This window comes from Rhipicephalus microplus, chromosome 2 (genome assembly GCF_043290135.1).
Source record: "Rhipicephalus microplus isolate Deutch F79 chromosome 2, USDA_Rmic, whole genome shotgun sequence".
In the NCBI taxonomy this organism is placed as follows: domain Eukaryota; kingdom Metazoa; phylum Arthropoda; class Arachnida; order Ixodida; family Ixodidae; genus Rhipicephalus; species Rhipicephalus microplus.
The window spans coordinates 96,755,888-96,774,652 of NC_134701.1; the positions used below are offsets into that span (position 1 = coordinate 96,755,888).

General features: G+C 46.0%; 1 protein-coding gene across 5 annotated transcripts in view; it reads right to left on the reverse strand.

The window, feature by feature from the left end:
• Positions 1-15,063, reverse strand: part of LOC142796330 (R.appendiculatus Kunitz/BPTI-like protein) — a 52,095-nt gene extending 37,032 nt beyond the window's left edge. Inside the window, exons 1-2 of one of the 5 annotated variants that reach the window (XR_012893749.1) lie at positions 14,392-14,582; positions 12,297-12,426 (exon numbers count right to left, since the gene is read on the reverse strand). Coding sequence is in view for 4 of the 5 variants with exons in the window: in XM_075886691.1 (XP_075742806.1) it covers positions 12,297-12,417 (121 nt within the window). In the remaining variant the exon portion in view is untranslated. The other 4 variants (XM_075886691.1, XM_075886690.1, XM_075886689.1 and 1 more) reach the window with 4 other exon arrangements.
• Between the last annotated feature and the right edge of the window lie 3,702 nt (positions 15,064-18,765).

Sequence of the window (18,765 nt, forward strand, 5' to 3'; positions counted from 1 at the left end):
AACACCTGCGAGGCATCGGCCACTTTTCCGTCAGTGAACCCCAGGAACAAAGCCCCCAAAGAAATTACATATGGAGTGGTCAACTCCAGTCCTACGCGACGGAAGGTGGCATATAATAGGATCTTGCGCAATGCAGAGTATTTTTTACAATATATCAGATAATGTTCTGATGTCTCAGGGACTCCTCAAAACCAACAATTAGAGAAAGCAGCTAAACCAGCTCTGTGTGAGTAAAACCTTAGACATGGAGTATGAAACTTCAGCCTTGTGATTGCGACTTCAACTGCACGCGTGTCACGTACTTTACTCTTTCGACGATGATTTAGGTGGTGAAATTGTAATGTGTTTATTATGGATGGCAAAAAAAATTCTTCTAGCATAACTTCGCTCCTAAATCTAGCCACTATAACGAATTTAGATGCTGAAAGTATGTGAATAACTGGGTCAATTATTGTTCACTTAGCTAATGCATCGGCCATTTCATTGAGGAAAATTTTCTTATGCCCTGGTACCCAAACCAATTTAACCTGCTGTATATATGGTGGAACTGATCATTTAAAAGTACTCAGCACGTGGGAGTAGTTATTCGCAGTGAGAGAAGGACACACCAACAGCGAATCAGTTGAAATTATTGCCGAACTAGTCGGGGCAGTTACTTTGTGAAGAGGCAAAGTTATCGCAGAAAACTCTGCTACAATAATGGGTACAAAATCTGGAATGCATAGAGAAAATGACAAATCTAAAATAAGGGTGAATATCCCAGTCCAACAATTTTTAAAATTTTGTGAAGCATCTGTCGCAATGACTGTCCTTATTGATGAATGAACCAGATAATCGCTCATAATGAAATGTAAAGTGCCGTCCGACATTAGTTTCGCTTGTTTTGGAAAAATTTCGTCAAACTGTATTTAGATCGAGCTGTTGCTTTCACTGATTGGAGACACGACACTTATTCGGACATTTAGGTTGTCAAGCAAGCTCTGTGTATGGAAAACTTGAGACGTGTGAAATCGTGGCCAATATGCTCTAAAGAACAACTCAGGCTAAGAGATAAAAACTGTTCTAGAACGCCTTGCTGGGGATTCATAGAGTTTTAAAAATGATTGTACCACCAATAATTTGAAACGTGGAATAATTGATGGGAGTTTAGCTTTCATATACAAGACTTTATTGGTTACCAATTTAGCAAGACCTAAACATAGACACAAGGCTTGCCTCTCAAGCATTACAAGCGGGTTAAGCTTACGAGCAGGAGCGCCAGCGCATAATATGCATTCGAATTCCAGCACCGGTTGAACGTACATGCAGTATATTGACAAAAGCGTTTGCCTTCGCACGCCAAATCGACTATGACTAATCTTGCGCAACAAACTGATCTCCCGAACACCCTTTACTGATATGTATTGGATGTGTTCCTTCCAAGACATGGAGTGATCGTATACCACACCAAGGTATTTTATTTGCTCAACTTGCGGAATACACTCTAGATGATAATAAAGAGAAATATCAATGGGGTCTTTCAAGGGAAATGGCAGTATGGAGCATTTTCGCACATTCAGATTCAAGTGTATTTCAGTCACCCTTTTGGAACTGATAAGTATGGCTGTAGTACCTGATATAGAGTGTGAATATTGTTGATTGCAGCAAAAAATGCGATGTCATCTGCTTAAACATGTGTGTGTACGTTTTGATGTTGAGGTATAGAACTCATTAGTATAATAAATAATACAGGAGAAAAGACTGACCCTTGCGGAACGCCTCGTGTTTGCGCGTACGTAGACGAGGAAGCACTGCTTTGAGAAGAAAATAATGTCCGATTACAGAAAAATTCCTCAATTCATGCCATAATGTAGTTTGCGAGCTTCATGTTGTGCAACTGCTTTACTAAAACTGCTTGCTAAATGCTTTCATACGCTTTCGCGATGTCCAACGGTACTAATGCGGTATACTTTCTTTCACGCCGAGCTAACCGAATGCGTCTCTCGTTATCTATATGTGCATGCCATATTGAGCACCCTGGTCTGAAGCCAAGTCGAGACAGATTCAGATTATTTTTCTTGTTGTGGAACTTTATAATACGGATGTTTAACACTCGCTCAATCAATTTCACAAAGTTAGAGGTCAGTGCAATGGGCCTTTTGTTGTCAAGTTCATATCTTTATCTAGATTTTTAAGCAGTGGCATTATCTTAGCTATTTTCCAAGCCGGGGGGAGCCATGGCATTCTTATTTAGTAGTTCATAACCTCCAATAATATCTCTCTATATTGTTTATTTAGGATTTTTAAGATCGCTGACGTGACTCCGTCAGGGCCCGGAGCCACTGATTAAATGCTATCTACTACCTCTGTTAATTCACAACTGGAAATTTCAATGAAGTCATTGTCACTTGGGGCATGCTATAGTGGTTAGGATAACTAGGACGAAAAACGCTGCTCTTACCCCCTACTAAGGATATCTCACGAATCTTTGATTTCCTGCGGAGACATAATATTAGGCTGTGTGCTCATAGCTCAGGGTATCATTTTCTCTTTACGGAGAAATTTATAGAGTGTGCGCTTGTTGTTTGATTTAGGTAGATTATCGAACGTCCGAATGTCGCAACTTTCTTTTACTTGCGAAACTGTTCTTTTAAAAGCTCCAGCATATCACTGATAATCCTTCCAGTTTTGAAGGCATTGACTGAATAACAGTTTTTTCCAGGCGGCTGCCTATCTACGCCCACAGTCTCTGGAACACTCAGCATTCCACCACGGTGAATAACCGTTCTGATTCATAGATGTGACCGTAAATTCAATTTTTTCGCGGGAATTCTGTAAAACTGTACAAATGTTCATAACTTCTGACTTCGTGCTTGTATCTGATAGATAAGGTAGGGAAGAAAGCAAACACTTTTTAAATTTAGTATAATTTATAAACGTATGTACATTAGAAGCTATGGGTACTACCGGACTTCTTATTTCATTAGTAATCGGTATATGATCACTGTTTCTTGCGCAGTTAACTACGGGCCAACCCGAAACATGAAGGCAGACGCCTGCAAAAGTAAGATCCAATGAAGAAGATGTGTTACGTCTATATTACGTTGGGCTTGCTGAATTTAAACAGGTGAGGTTATTATATTGGGACCAGTCCCACAAACGATTAGCGCACGCATCAGTTTTTACACCCCATGGCACATGATGGGCATTAGAATCTCCTGCAAATGAAATATTTTTTCCACATGGGCCAATTAGGGTGTCCAATTGTCTGGCATCATGTGCGCCGGACAGAAAATAAACATTGGCTATTGTAAATGTCTGACGAGAAGGCAGAGTTATCTTTATAGCTAAAATTTCAAATTATGGGAACAGAAGCTTTAACATTACCTTAGCTTTATGGCAAAAGCTGTTTGATAATAATGTCATTATTGCACCACCTCTCGAAGAGCAGTCTGGCCTAAAGGAACGGTGATTCTGGACTAAAAAGCTGTTGTCTGGATTAGGCCAAGTTTCTTGCAACAAAATTAATCAGGAATTAGCTGAGAACTAGGACAGTGTAAATAAACAATTGCAGCAAATATGAAACGGCAATTACACTGTAAAACATTTAAAGATGCTATTTCGGTGCAGTAATTGTTGCGGAGACGACTTTCTCTAAAATACTCTCTTTCAAAAATTTACTGGCCAGATTTCTTTTTGATTTCGCCTGTGGGGACGAAGGGTTTGCATGGTGCAGTGGGAATCGGCCACGTTTTTGAGCACGGGCATCAATTTCCACATCAGTAGATACGTTCAAGCCAGCACGGGTTTCTGACTATTAGCAGATCAGCATGCATCAGAGTCATTGAAGCTATCAGCGGCATCCACATTATCACTTCACGGATTTTCCTCGTTGACGGTACGGTGTATATATGACTCCAGAGGACCACTTGGTTGCGGAAATATAGCTTAGCAATGTGATTGCTTACGACTTGAGCAATACATTCGGAGAAGCTGATAACTAGTTGTTCCATCACCCTAGCCATAGCTTTTCCAACAGCTACCTCGAGTACTTGTGCAATGCTCGTCTCCGTGAGTGTTCGACCTGCAGTTACGCCAGCATACCCATACTCCCTTTCGTTAATAATAGCCATTGCCTCCCTTCTAGAGCATCTCCTTTCATCCATGACCTTAAAAACTTTGATTTCTTGTTGTCTAATCGGACAATATGAATAGTCAGCTGCATGTTGTCCACCACACAAGCAACACATGTTCCTTGTGCCGTACATTCTCCATTTTCGTGGACTACACCACATTTGCTGTATCGCCCCATCTGATTTACAGCCGCCGGAATTATGACCGTACCTCCAGCAGTTCCTGCATTGTAACAGATAACATGCCAATCGGTCTACTCGAAACACCAGAGGCCACGCTTTAATCTCAGAAGGACATGAGGTGCCAGCAAAAGTCGCAATCACGGACTCGATTTCGACGACCTTGTTGCGCACAACTCGATTGCATCGATAAACTGCCAGCACACCTGCCACAGAGAGCTTTTCTAGAGTTTCAGCAGGACTCAGCTGCACGTCTACACCTCGTACGATTCTTTTTGTGCAAGCCAGATGAGGTGGAACAAACGCACTCACCAGAATTGACGTGAAGGATGAACATTTGAGAAAGTCTCTTACACAATCCTGGTCTGCCGATCTGTATACTATCGCACCGTGACGAAACTGCCGCACGTCGGTTATGGTCGGTAGTTAGGGGACACTGTGTAAAAATGTTCTTGAATGGCCTTGGATTTATTCAACTTATTGAAGTGAACACCCAAAGGTACTAGCGCGGCGGGAACGCTGCTAACACCACTGCAGAGAAACATGTCAAGAAGAAGGTCATTATGCCGCAGAGAGGCCGTCCATGGGGAACGGTCCTGACCAGGAGAATTCCTGGAAATCAGTACGCCTTCAAATAAACGAAACAAGAAAAGGAAGCTGATCCAGCTTTAAATGACAAATAAGGCACTAAATATTCTTTAGGACAAGAAGATACTCGGCACTTAGCCAATCAAACCAGGAAGGATGCTCGCCGAATGTCGCCACGTCGGCAGCGACCGGAGTTCGACACGATGGTGAATCTTCTTAAGGAAGAGACAATTTGTTCGTTTGTTTGTTTACCTGGACTCTTGGCTCACACACACTCAGAGTGATTGGCCAAGAAAGCGTAGTGCAGTTTTTCTGTGAGCATCATAACCGTGTGTATTAAACTTGTACTAGAGTATGACTAATGTAAGGAAAACCGCATAAAAGACAGCAAACGAAAAAGGGGAAAAAAGAAAAAAGTGAAGTTGTGAAATTTCAAAATTTCAGGTGTTGTGATTACCACTCAGCTGCCTTTACCTCACCTCATCATTTAGAATTTTCGGGGGGCGTGGTAGTAAATATTAATTACTTGATTGAAGATCACAAAGGTATCCGTTCGGATGCCTGAATAATTGTGAACGGCATGGAAAGCATTCCGTGGCAATGTCCCAAAACTGATGCACCAAAGCTTGGTGCAGTTTCCGTCATCAATGTAACGCCTATTTTCAGAAACGGATTAATCAGAAGCCTTTTTATAAGTATAGCGTATCTGTGACAATGCAAAAAATGATGCTCTAATAATTACATTTCTCCGCAGAATGCGCAGAGTGGTGATATTGTCTGAGTAGCTTTGTGTAGATACAGGTTTAGAAGGGGGGGGGGACACGACATAGGAATTTAGTAATTAAAACTTCGAGCTTTCTGAAGTGGCTCCAGTGGGGCCGCCATAGAAACTTGAAGTGGTTATATTCTATCTATGTAGTTACTTTTTCTATCATATCAGTGCAGATTGCTGATTTTCGATATCTTATTACTGTTATATATTCAACATCTGGCACACTATAAATAAAATTGGGCCATCAAGTGTGGCTCGTGCTAAAGAATCGGCCAGTTCATTTCATCTTAATCCATGGTGTCCCGGAACACATAGTAACCTCAGGAGTCTCAACTTTGGTGGTACTAATCTTCTGAATATCCTTAGAATTCGAGAAAGAGAGAGACATAAATAGAGAGGAAAAGCAGAGAGGTTAACCGAGCTTGGCTCGGTTGGCTACACTACACTTGGGGTGGGGGAAAGAGAGAATAATAGAAAGGAACGAGATAGAAAAGAAGCGGAGTAATTAAGCGAAGTAAGAAAGAGAAAGATGAAGGTCACAAAGGTATACGTTTGGATGCCTGAATATAATCGCAAACGGCATTGAAAGCATCCCTGTGGCAATGTCCCAAAACTGAGGCACCAAAGCTTAGTGCTATTTCCGCAGTCAATGTAACGCCTATTTTCAAAAATGAAATAATAAGAAGCCTTTTTAAGTATAGCGTATCTGCGGTAATGCAAAAAAATACTGCAAAATAAATGTAAAATAGAATTCGAGAGTTCTCAGAAGCTGTAAGAGCTGCAAAAACTGAAAGAGAATCCGTCTATATGACTGCGTTGTTTTGATTTGATGGAAGTTTTCAAATAGCTAAAATAATTGCCGTGAGCTCCGTTTCAAAAAATGGTGTAAAATCAGGCAGTCTTACTGAGAAGGATGATTCAAGCGAATCAGAGGCAATGCCTACACCGGCATTTTGATTACAATCCTTGTGTGTCGTACTTTTCCTCTTCTTCTGAAACGACAAACTTGGGACTGGGTAGTCTCCAGAAAAGAAAGAAGAGGTTGCTGGAACGATGGCGGAATCTACATGTACATCTACATAGACCGCGCTGTGTTCTCGAAACAGCGTTTCAGAGTGTTACATTTACTGGGAACCCCAGACTACAAACGCAATAGTCCATGGAGCAGCGTAAGAATCTACATAGCCTCAACCCTGTTGTCCCTGCTAGTTCACCCGGGCAGGTACCCGCTTTCAGTGTTGTTGGAGGTACTACTACCTTAACGGTATCGCAGCTGTGGCTTGCCGATCCCTCTTTATGGTTTAATCAAATCCAGAACAAGTTCTGCATTCATCGCATCACATCAAAAGTTCGCAAACATGAGCTACTGATCGAAGCGTTGTCGCCACAGGCACTGGCCAAAATATGCGACATCCTCGTGGGCCCGCCCGGGGAAACTCCTTATACGACAGTCAAACAGACTCTTCTTCACCGAGTCGTTCCACCTAAGCAACGGCGCATTGAGCAACTCCTGTGCAACGAAGAGTTTGGGGACCGCCATCCCCCACAGTTTCTACGTCACCTGCAACACCTGCTTGGGAACCAGCCCACCTACTCGGAAACGTCCATGCTACGTGCGTTGTTTCTACTGTGTCTTCCACCTACGATGCGAATGGCTCCTTTCCCAGCTCAGGATAAGACTCTGTCGGAGCTGGCAGCAATGGCCGATGACGTATTGAACGTTGCTCCATCAGTCATAAACGTCGCCCGCAACTTTCCGATTCTCGAAGCAGATTCCCTTCAAAAAATGGTAAACGATCTCACTGTGGAAGTCACCAATTTGCGTCTTCAATTGTTTAGCATTCGCCACTTAATTGACCAGCCTCCTCCACACGAACTATCTATCAAGCCGCCTGCTCAGCAATGGCTACTCCACCAGCCGGAGCTTCGCCTTTCATCGCAGACGACATGCAACTATCACCAGCATTTTCGTGCCGTGGCTCGCAAATGTGTGCCACCCTGCTTATGGCGCATAAGAAATGCTCAGGCCAATCGTCAATAATGGCGGCGGGCGATCAAGGCCAATAATCAAGCCGCCTCTTCCACATAACCGGCAGAATCACAGGTATTCGGTTGGTGGTGGACACTGGAGGAGAAGTCAGCATAATCCCAGCTTTCAAAACCGACGGGCGTCTCCGCGAGAAGTCCACTTCTTTACAAGCGAGCAATTCTTCTGTCATATGCAACTTATGAGAGAAGTCTCTGACCCTTGATCTAGGTCTCAAGAAGAAAATACTGTGGTTATTTTGGATAGCAGACGTACGCTATGCAACCTTAGGCGCCGGTTTCTTAAGGCATTTTCATCTGCTCGTGGCTATGAACTGCTGTCGCCCGGTGGATAGCTATACCGGTTTGCGGGTCGATGGTTTTCTGTCTCGCGCTTCGGCACTAAACCCCACTTTTATGAAACCACCTACGTCACCATATAGAGCTCTGCTCGACGAGTTTCCGGAGATTACTTCGCAGTTTCAAATGAATAAGACCACCAAGCACACTGTGATCTACTGCATCGTTACCAAAGCCCCACCTGTCCCCTGCTGCCCTCGCCGACTTGGCCCCGGTTAAACTTCAAATTGCTCGCAACGAATTCAAGCATACGTTCCAGCTGCAGATCATCCGTTTGTCATTAAGGTCGCGGCCGTCGGCACCGCACACGGTTCCCAAGAAGAACAATGAATGGCGGCCCTGTGGTGAATATTGGGCTCTCAATGCAGTGACCGTTCCAGATCAATACCAGTTACCGAATATTCAGGACGGTATTGCCTTTTTAACCGGCACAGCAGTATGCTCCAAGATTGGTCTCGTGAAAGCTTATCATCAGATTCCCGTCGAGCTTTCCCACATTCCGAAAACTGCAATTATCCCCATTTGGGCTACGTGAATATTTGCAAATGCCCTTCGGTTTCAGAAACGCATCTCAGACATTTCGGCGTTCTATAGCTGAAGTCACAAGAAGCTTGTCGTTTTGTTTTGACTACATAGATGGCCTTCCGGTCGCCAGCAAAGACGTTGATGTGCACATGACAGATCTCCGTGAGCTTTTCACTCGACTGCGTGATTACGACGACGTCATCAATGTCTAAAATTGTCCGTTGGGAGTCTCGGTGATAGCGTTCCTTGGACATCAGACTACTAAAGATGGCATGACTCTTCTACCTGACAAGGTTCAAGCCATCATCGACTATCCACCTCTCAGGTCCACATGTAGTCGGCGACGTTTTCTCGTACTCTTCACTTTTTATAGCCGCTTTATTCTTACATGACCTACTCCGCTGCAGCCCACGGAAGCACTACTCTTGACTTTGAAAGCCGAGTCAGCCGTACTTCCCTGGGAAATGGCCATGGATCAAGCTTTTTCCGCCGTATAACTGAACTCACCCAGGCCACCCTCCTGCACCACCCTTCACCAACTGCTCCCACTAGCCTCATGGTAGACGCTTCTTCAGAAGCAGTTGGAGCTGCTCTTCATCAATGGATAAATGATGCATGGGGATCAACTTCCTTCTTTTCCCACAAGTTACGCGATACTGAGCGTGGATACAGTATTTTCGAGCGGGAGCTCCTCGCGGTCTACCTTACGGTGAAACATTTCAGATAGTTGTTTGAAAGGCGACTATTTGCCATTCCTAATGACAACAAACCACTTGTTTCAGCTTTACGCGCCTGCAGCGCCACGCACACTCCTCGAGAGCTCCGACATCTTGCTTTCATTGCCGAATTCACAACAGACATACTTTGTGTAAAGGGTAGCTTTAACAGTGCAGCGGATGCTCTCAGTCGTATCAATTCAACGACCGGCACCACTGACCTTTCGTTGTCTTCGCTTGCAGAGGCACAGACATTAGACCATGAGCTTCTACGACTCCGATCTTCTGCCTCTTTCCGATTAAACAAGTCAACTTTCCCGATGACGACGTCAATCTCTGGTGCGATGTTTAACACAACTGCACTCGCATCTATGTTCCTTCACAACTGTGTCGTGCTGTCTTTCACACCCTCCACTCAATCTGCCATTCAGGCGTAATAGCTACGCAACACCTGGTCACTGAACGCTATGTCTGGCCGTGCATACGTGCTAACATTCGTGACTGGGTTCGCACTTAAACAGCGCGTCAGCATATGAAGGTACAATGGCACACCAAGCCTCCTTGGGAAAAATTTCCTCTCCCTGATGTACGCTTTGACAGCAATCATTTGGACATTGTCGGACCTTTACTTCCACGCCGGGGATATACGTACTTGCTTACGTGTATTGACAGGCACACAAGGTGACCTGAAGCAGCCCCAATGCTCGACATCACGGCATAAACAGTTGCTCGCAACTTTCTCGCTACCTGGATTAGCCGTTTTGGTGTACCATTAACGGTGACTACTGATCCAGGCAGACAGTTTGAGTAAGCGCTTTTAACCTCTGTCACATATCTACTGGGTTTGCACGCATTCGCACAACTGCGTATCATCCAGCACCAAACGGCATTGTAGAGAGACTCAATCGTCACCTAAAAGCAGCACTCGGTTTACAGCCTCACGCCAAGATTGTGTATTACACCTCCCCATCGTGCTTCTCGGCATTAGTTGAACACTTTGACCAGAACTTGCCTACTGTGTAACACTTCGGCCAGAACTGGCCTGCTCTGTAGGTTGAGATGATTTATGGCTGCACACTCCGTTTTCCTGGTGACCTCGCCAGCCCCGCTACTACGCAGAGTGCTCCGGATCCATCTTCTTCCTTCCAGCGTTTGCGGATCTTCATACAATACTCGCGCCCATCACTTAAATTACCGCACACTAAGAACGATGTTTTTCGGCCGGCAGACCTACAGACATGTTCACACGTTTTTGTTCGTATTGATGCGTCCCTCCTTGCTCATCAGCTTCGCTATGAAGGTTTTTTGCCGGTCATCAAACGTTCTGAACATCATTTTACAATCCGGCGTAATGGGCACGAAGACACAGTCGGCATTGAAAGGATCAAGTCAGCACCCACTCTGACAAGCTCGGTCTGATCAAATTTTTTTTCCAAGTGCCCATGGCCACTTTTCTGCAGGGGGAGTCTATCTGTGGCGTACTTCAATTTTTCTTCTGACACGACAAACTTGAACAATAAGCTGGCAGTGTGTAGTCTCCACAAAAGAAAGAAGATGTTGTTGAAATGATGGTGGAATAAACCACGCTGTGTTTTCGGAACCACGTCTCAGAGTGTTACACGTGTTCTCACTTGAATGGGACCCTTGTCAGGCGGAGCTGTGGCAGCACCGTTCAGCGGCTCAGGTATCGAGAATGCCCTGAGCGGGAGGTTGTTGCTGCAGGAAGCACAAACAGTGTCTCCGGGCAATATGAGGCTGTACGCCGTCTTGAAGGTGGTGGAGTTGGCCTTTCTCCTAGCCAACAAGGACGCTCTAACGCCGTCCTCAAAGGTTGACATTCGTCCTACCGGCAGTCGTAGGGTCTCTGTGTCCATAAGCAAGGAAGCGTGAACGGCGTTCCTAAGAAGGAGAGGCCCTCCTGACAATGACCCGCGAACGCTGATGGCTTCAGTGGGAAGGTTCAGTTGTCAGGCTGCGCCGTTAAAAATATTGAGAAAACAAACTACACCTTTCTTGAGGCAAGCTGTTCTTACGTTGATTATGATGATGATCCAGTAGGCTGGCGCTATCTCACAAAAAGGTATGGGCCAAGAACTAGGCGACAGGATACTTCATGTAATGAAACTAAAACATATAAAAAATGTCGGTCGAAATCTAACTTTTTCACTAGCTGTCCGCGCGCTATAGCCACGATGCCGCTTTTAATCATCAGAATAGGAACATGAGACACCAAGAAATTTCTGACCTGGAGAAACCTGTTTACTTGGTTCTTGTAAAACCTCATTTGACGGAGTTACTATGCTATTACTAGTTGCTTGGTTGATCGTTTTTCTTGGCGTTACGACACAATATAGACTACAAAATGCCGGACAAGCAGCTCTCATGTGATGACATTAAAGGGACCCTGAAACTGTTTGGTGGTTTTCAATAAACACATTGGGCTGGTAGGCCAAGTCTCAAGGGTAATTTAGAGACTCATTTGAGCTCTCTGCGTAAACTCTGAAGTTTATTACAACGCTTTCAAGCTGCGAATCACTCCAGATCGCTGCAGATCGCTGCGTCTCGGCCAAACCCATTTTCAACCGTCTATACACCAAGCGACACGCTCAGCCTCACTGACGTCATAGTTTCCAGCTGACCTGATTGGCTGTAGAACGCGCAGCACAGAATACCGCTATCGAATCGGCGGCTGAATTTACGCATATGTGGTCTCACGCCACATCGTGACGCAAGCGCCGTGAAGGCGGAGCTTAGCCCCAAGCACTGGAAGGAAGAGTTGAGGGCAGTTGAGGGTGAAAAGCGGAGCAGAGAAGAAGGGTACTTTTTGAGTACTCGTAGCTTCGTTAATATTGGGTGTTTCGATTTAACTCTGGTGCAAACGATTTGCTCCACTGGTGGTTTAATGAAAAACGGAACGTTAAAAAACCGTTTAAAGGACCCTTTAAAGACTCCTTCGTAAATGTAATAATGTATCATTCGGTTTAGTACAAAAAAACGTTAATGGAAGAAAATACTTACCTGCAGGATCGATTCTAGCCTCGATATTTAGTGCTATACAGTTATTTGGAAGAAACAACCAAAGGGCCAGCATAATAATGGTGGGCGCACGCATAAAAACGCTTCCGTGTGAAATCTTCATCTGGGAATTCTGCGTAAAGGAAAGATGTCTCACAGACCTTTTCTTCTTAGTCAACAGATATACGATTCTTCAGCTTAACTAACTAACCTACGTTCACCTTAAAAGAAGTGCATATTGAAACGCAGAACAAATTATGGAAAATGAAATGGTAAAATTACAATTACCTGCACTTCTAAACTACGTAACTAGGGAACACAACTTTGACATATCCAGCATATATCCAAAACAACTGTGATTAGTGTTTGTTTATATGATGTGATATGGTAGCTACCTTTTTTATTTTATGCCTGTACTCCAATCTTTTAGAAAAACAGTATTAAACATACTGCGCTTTTATTTGGTTGTAGTTAGCCGCACGCCGTCTGTGCTACACTTTGTACCAGGGGACTGCCGAAGCTGATCCCAACTTTTACCTGCATTCCCAGTAGCAAGTTCCAGTTGTGAAATAAATTTAAAATTTGAATTTTCAATTTTCGAAAAGAAGAAATCGCAAAATATTTTACGTCCACTACGAGCCTAATGTTGAATTTCAATGGAGGAGTCAGAGAAGGCTTTTCTGCTTTTTTTGAAGCTGGTGCGTTGCAAATGCAGAGTCAAAATGGCAGTAAAGTGTTCCGATGTAAGTCGCCGTCAATTCAGCGAGGGAGTCACTTCGTGGAGCAGGGATAGTGATCAGTGGAGAGTACCGGAGCTCGGCACGACGTACTTCGTTCAGCATGTTTGCTTACTAGGAGCCGCCGCCTGTGTCACGTGTTTTGACAGTAATGGCGGACGATGCGGGTGACTGGGCGAATCGTCTTGCATTGCTTCCGCTGTTTGGTAAAGGCAGCTAAAAAAACTTCTGTGCCTCCACGAGCAATTCATCGGAGATTGACAGGTACCCGAAACGGCCCTGTATGAGCGGAAATTTGACAGAATTCGGTAGTCGAGTGGAAGGACTACACGCAAGATTTTCTGGGCAACTCAGACACTTACGCTTCCCTCATGCTCCCATTCCTCCATGCCTCCTTTCTTTTCCAGTGGCGTGGCATGTGTTCTAAATGCACGCTCGGAGCGTCGAATAATACATCGGCATATATCTACTCTGCCATTTGAGATCAACAGAACTTTGGTTATGCGATATAACTTGAACTCACTGGATTTTGCATTGTGGCAGTCTTTAAATAGGCCTTCTGAAGCCTTTGCTAAAGCCTCATGGCTGGCCATGACGTGTGAATTTCGGTCGTCCTAAGGTATCCACGGTGGAAACAATACATATGATATCAAAAGCGACCGCGTGACAGCTTGCGTGCCTTGCACGTTAACCTAGCTCACTTTCTTTTGCACCTTGCTTGCGATTAAAAAAAACGAACAAACATAAATGAAATGAGGCGTTGCTGCGTGACATAAGCAGTTGTAAGACCAACGTTGCGCCAGCTGAGTGTTAAATTCGTTCGCTTTGCAGCATGCGTGTGATTAAAAAAGTAAACGCGCTCACGTGACTATTGCTTCGTATTAGCGAAACCGAGGCACTTATACAATAAATTCTCTACCCATGATTTAGCATAACAAATACATCCCTAAATTCGCTAAACGTGCTTCCTCAACTTTTACTCCAATTTGATCACGATCACCATCTTCCTAACTACACCCACTGCCGGGCAAATGCCTCTCCCATGTTTTTCTAATAAACCCGATCCTGTGCTTGCTCCTGCCACATTACACCCGCAAACTCAATCTCATCTTCTCACCAAATTTTGTAAAACGTTTTTATTATATTAGTGTTTTGAATATTCTGAATCAATGAATACCTATAAATAATATGGAAAGAAGGAAAATAGGATGAAAAGAACGGTAGGGAGGTTAACAGGCCGATGGGCAGCCGGTTTGCTACCCTGCTATAAATATGAAGGGTCGTCCCCGGCGGGTATATTATACGCCTAATAAATAAATTACACAGAAAGTACATGCGATACGTTGGAATCACCTGCTTACACAAGGCGTATAACTCCTAGTAGATCTAGGGGCGAAGCTCCTAACGCCGTGGGTCCGTCCTTCTTCTGTGACCGGTTAGTAAACGCCTGTGAAAAATGCTACTACTTCGTCCTTGCAAATATCCCACTGCGCCCCATCAATGATTCCCCACCTCGCCGACCTTTGCAAACAAGAACAAAATAAAAGTTGAATTGTATTTTACACGCACAGTCTTACGTCTTTCTAACGATGTCTTAAGATAAATTTCACGGGAGAGTTACGGTTTTTTCCTCTCGATTTTTCCCGCTTGAGCTTCGCACAATTAGCATCATTCATTCCGTGGATATGGCGTCATTTCCTTACGAGCATGCGCATACTCAAATTATGCTTGCGCTCTGAACACTCTGTGCCGAAAGACAATCAGCAGATCTTTAACTGGAAGCAATGAGATAGATACCCACGACCAAAGCGCTGTTTGACAAGTAGTGATGATATGACACGCATTGAAACGTGCAGCGAAAAAATACTTTCGTGCACCAGTTCCGCGGTATATTGAAACAACGCATAAGTTTCTATGTCTGACCTTCTCGTAAAGAAAGGGTTGCGTAGATTACAGATATGATATAAATTTGATTATAACGCACATTCGCTTCAAATAGAAAATGACTTATACATGTGAGCTGTAGCCAATTCTGCAAAGCAAGTGTGGAAGCGTAGAAGGATGCTAAATATATTATATTGGTCATGACATTTACTGCACGTTAAAACGTAAGCGACATACATCAACCTTTTTTTATTTCAATGTGCGCAATCACAGGGTAATACATAGACAAGCTATATCGAGAAACACCACTCCCTCCCCGATGCCTCTCGTGCCACTCCTCGAGTCACGTCTGCCTCATGAATAGTTCATGCACTGCGCACCGGACACACATCCGCGCTCAGGCCTGTGTAGAGCATGCGAGCGGCCAGTTTTATTATTGAAGGGCGACACTATTCGGAATTTGCGAGCTGTGACGTTGTTAGAAGAACTGTTAGGTCGCGCATGTCCCCGACACAACACGTCAAAGCCCGAAAATGATCATGGTGTCGGCCCAAAGAGCGCAAATCGGCTGGTGGTGCGCTCTAAATATATGTCGACGCCGTCGCACAAAAACTTGTTCGAGGAGCGAACTCCCTTAAACCCTCATAACGTGGGATCGTTGTCGTCGATGCTCGCCGTCGTTCTTAGTCGAAGCGTGGGTGGGAAACATGTGCGCAAATAACACTCTACAAAGCGTACACAGCACACATATGGTTAAAAATTTATATGAGTCATCAATTCGTCACTGGAGCTTTTCTTCATCATCTGCATTGACTTTGGGAATCTGAGCAATTTTTTGCATGGAAAAGAAATTAGGGCAGGTTAGCACTAGGCGTGTCAAGCCTGAAGGAAGCGCGCAGCTCTGCGGCCATCTTTGTATGTTTCACGTAACTTTCACTGTTTATTTGTTTGAAGAGCTGAACCCCTGTCTCGGCTCGTCAAGTCGTCCCGATGGCCTACAATAAACGTGTACGCACTATAAAAATTTGGTAAACTCTATCGCTCACCACTTGTTCACATTATGCATATTATGAGCTAAAGGCTTGCCGTCACTGCCTGAAACTTTAGTTCGGCGCAGCAGTGGTGTCAGGTTCCTCGACGAAATCACTAAGGTGCTTCTAGCTTGTAACCGGACACACAAAAATGGGTCTGTACGTTAGTCATTTATTTGAAACACTACTTCTTGCAACACATCTGCAATGTGATGACGCCTTACTCGCCACTGTTGTCATGTGTGTGACAACGACACTTGTTTTTGATAACAGCTGCCCCATAATGGTGAGACGCGACTGCGATTAGTATAAAGCGGGCACATCTATGTGCTACCTCAACGCTCGCTTTTGACCTCCTTTTGTGACGTCGTAGTTGTGGCACGATGTAGCAGTGAAGTTATTGTTGCTCTTCTGCGTTCGTCTCCGCGCTTTGAACCTAGTGTAGCGGAAGCTGCTAAGCACCACCGCATTCTTTTCTATCCCGTCTGCAGCCGGCCGTCGACAGCGCGCCTACTCGCGGCGCCAGCTCCTCCTCCTCCGTGTTCGGGGAACAACGTGTTGTCGGGGCTGGCTCTGGGGATTAGACCGGCTGCATGCTACGTCTGCTCGCTCGGTGGCCCCCCTTTTCCTCTTTCTTGTAGAAGAACGCGGGGGTGCCTCATTCTCTCCCTCGTCGAGGGGAGCTCCCGTCACTCGCACGGAGTGGAAATAAACAGTCTTGCCCTGCAACTCCAAACCTGCTTCACGTCTCCTTTCTCGCTGCCTCCGGCAGCCGACATTTCCGGCCGCTACAAAATTGGTGACCCGAACGCTTCAACGAACACGCCGCGATGAGCTCCAACGACAACGCTGCTGCCTCCACGCCTGCGGTCATCGCCACAGAACTGAAGCTACCAAATTTTTGGCCGAAAAATCCAAGAGTTTGGTTCAGCCAAGTGGAGGCCCGTTTTCAACTCCGGCACATCACCTCGCAGTTGACAAAATACCTTCACGTCGTCGCAGCCCTGCCCCCCGAAATCGCCGACGCTATCGACGACATTTTGGTTTCACCCCCCGCGCAAGAAGAATATGACACCCTCAAAAAGACGGTGCTGGACCGCCTCGAGGCGCCTGAAGAAAGCAGACTGCAGCAGCTCTTGTGTCGCGAAGAGCTGGGCGACCAACGACCTTCCCAACTGCTGCACCGTATGCGGCAACTACTCGGTGTGCACGCGCGTCAGGACGGCCAGCTCCCACTTCTTCGTGAACTTTTCCTGCAACGGCTCCCCCAGTCGGTGCGCGTGGTTCTCGCGGGTTCAAATGAGACGTCCCTTGATCGACTAGCGCAACTTGCCGATCGCATCACGGAATACTCAACTCCAACCTTTGCGCCCATAGCTGCTGCAAGAACACATGAGCAACCAGATCGACTGTCGCGCCTTGAGGAGAAACTGCAACACCTTACCGAGACCATGCAGAAACTTGTGCTATCTGGCGCTCCCCAACAGGACGAGCAACGACGCAACCGATCTCCTTCAAGACACCCAAGCTCTTCCCAGAGAAGCCATGCACGAGATACACAGGACGGAGTTTGCTGGTACCACCGTCGTTTCGGCACGGGTGCTAGCCGCTGCACTCAACCTTGCTCGTTTCCGGGAAACGCTCCGGCCAGTCGTTAACGGCGGCTTACGACATCGGCCCTCCACCCAGCCGCCTGTTTTTCGTAGTCGACCGCGTAAGCAACTCGCGCCTGCTAGTCGACACGGGAGCCGAAATCTCTATTGTCCCGGCAACCCCCGAGGATCGCCGACGTAGCAAGAACACATCGTCGCTGCAGGCAGTGAACAACACTGCCATCGCTACGTACGGCTTCCGTTCGCTGACAATAGACGTCGGACTCAGGCGCCTGTTTCGCTGGGTCTTCGTGGTGGCGGATGTTAATTTCGCCATACTCGGAGCAGATTTTCTCAGCCACTTCAACCTGGATGTGAGCGTACGTGACCGTTGCCTCAAGGATAACAACACATCCCTCAAAGTACGTGGTTTGGAGTCAAACATCTGCTCATCTGGCATCTGCGCCTTCCAGCCAGTATCAGCCTACCACCACGTCCTGGCCGAATTCCCCTCGCTCACCAAGCCCCGCAACACGGAACAGCCGGTGAAACATAACGTGACTCACCACATCGTCACCACCGGGCCGCCAGTCACCGCCCGGCCACGACGGCTGTCCAGCAAAAGGCTTCAAGCTGCACGCAGGGAGTTCGAGCATATGCTGCAGCTGGGAATTGTTCGCCCTTCGTCTAGCAACTATTCATCGCCGCTACACATGGTGCCTAAGGACGACGATTGGCGCCCGTGTGGTGATTACAGAGCCTTGAACGCATCGACAACGCCGGACCAGTATCCTCTGCCACACATTCACGATTTCAGCGCGCGGCTGGCAGGTACGAAAATATACAGCAAGATCGACCTTGTAGCGGCATACCACCAAATCCCCGTCGAACCGCAGGACATACCAAAAACAGCCATAACAACTCCATTCGGCCTGTTTGAGTTTGTCCGCATGCCCTACGGCTTGAAAAATGCCGCACAGACCTTTCAAAGGTTCATGGATGAGGTCACCCGGGGTCTTCCTTTCATCTTTGTCTACCTGGATGACATTTTGGTGGCCAGCAGAACGCCTGCGGAGCACGAAGAGCACCTCCGCCAGCTCTTTCAGCGTTTGGATGAGCACGGTCTGGTGTTGAAACCTCAAAAGTGCGTGTTTGGAGTAGAGGCGCTCAACTTCCTCGGCCACCACATCACTGCTGAAGGCATTATGCCATTGGAATCGAGGGTGGA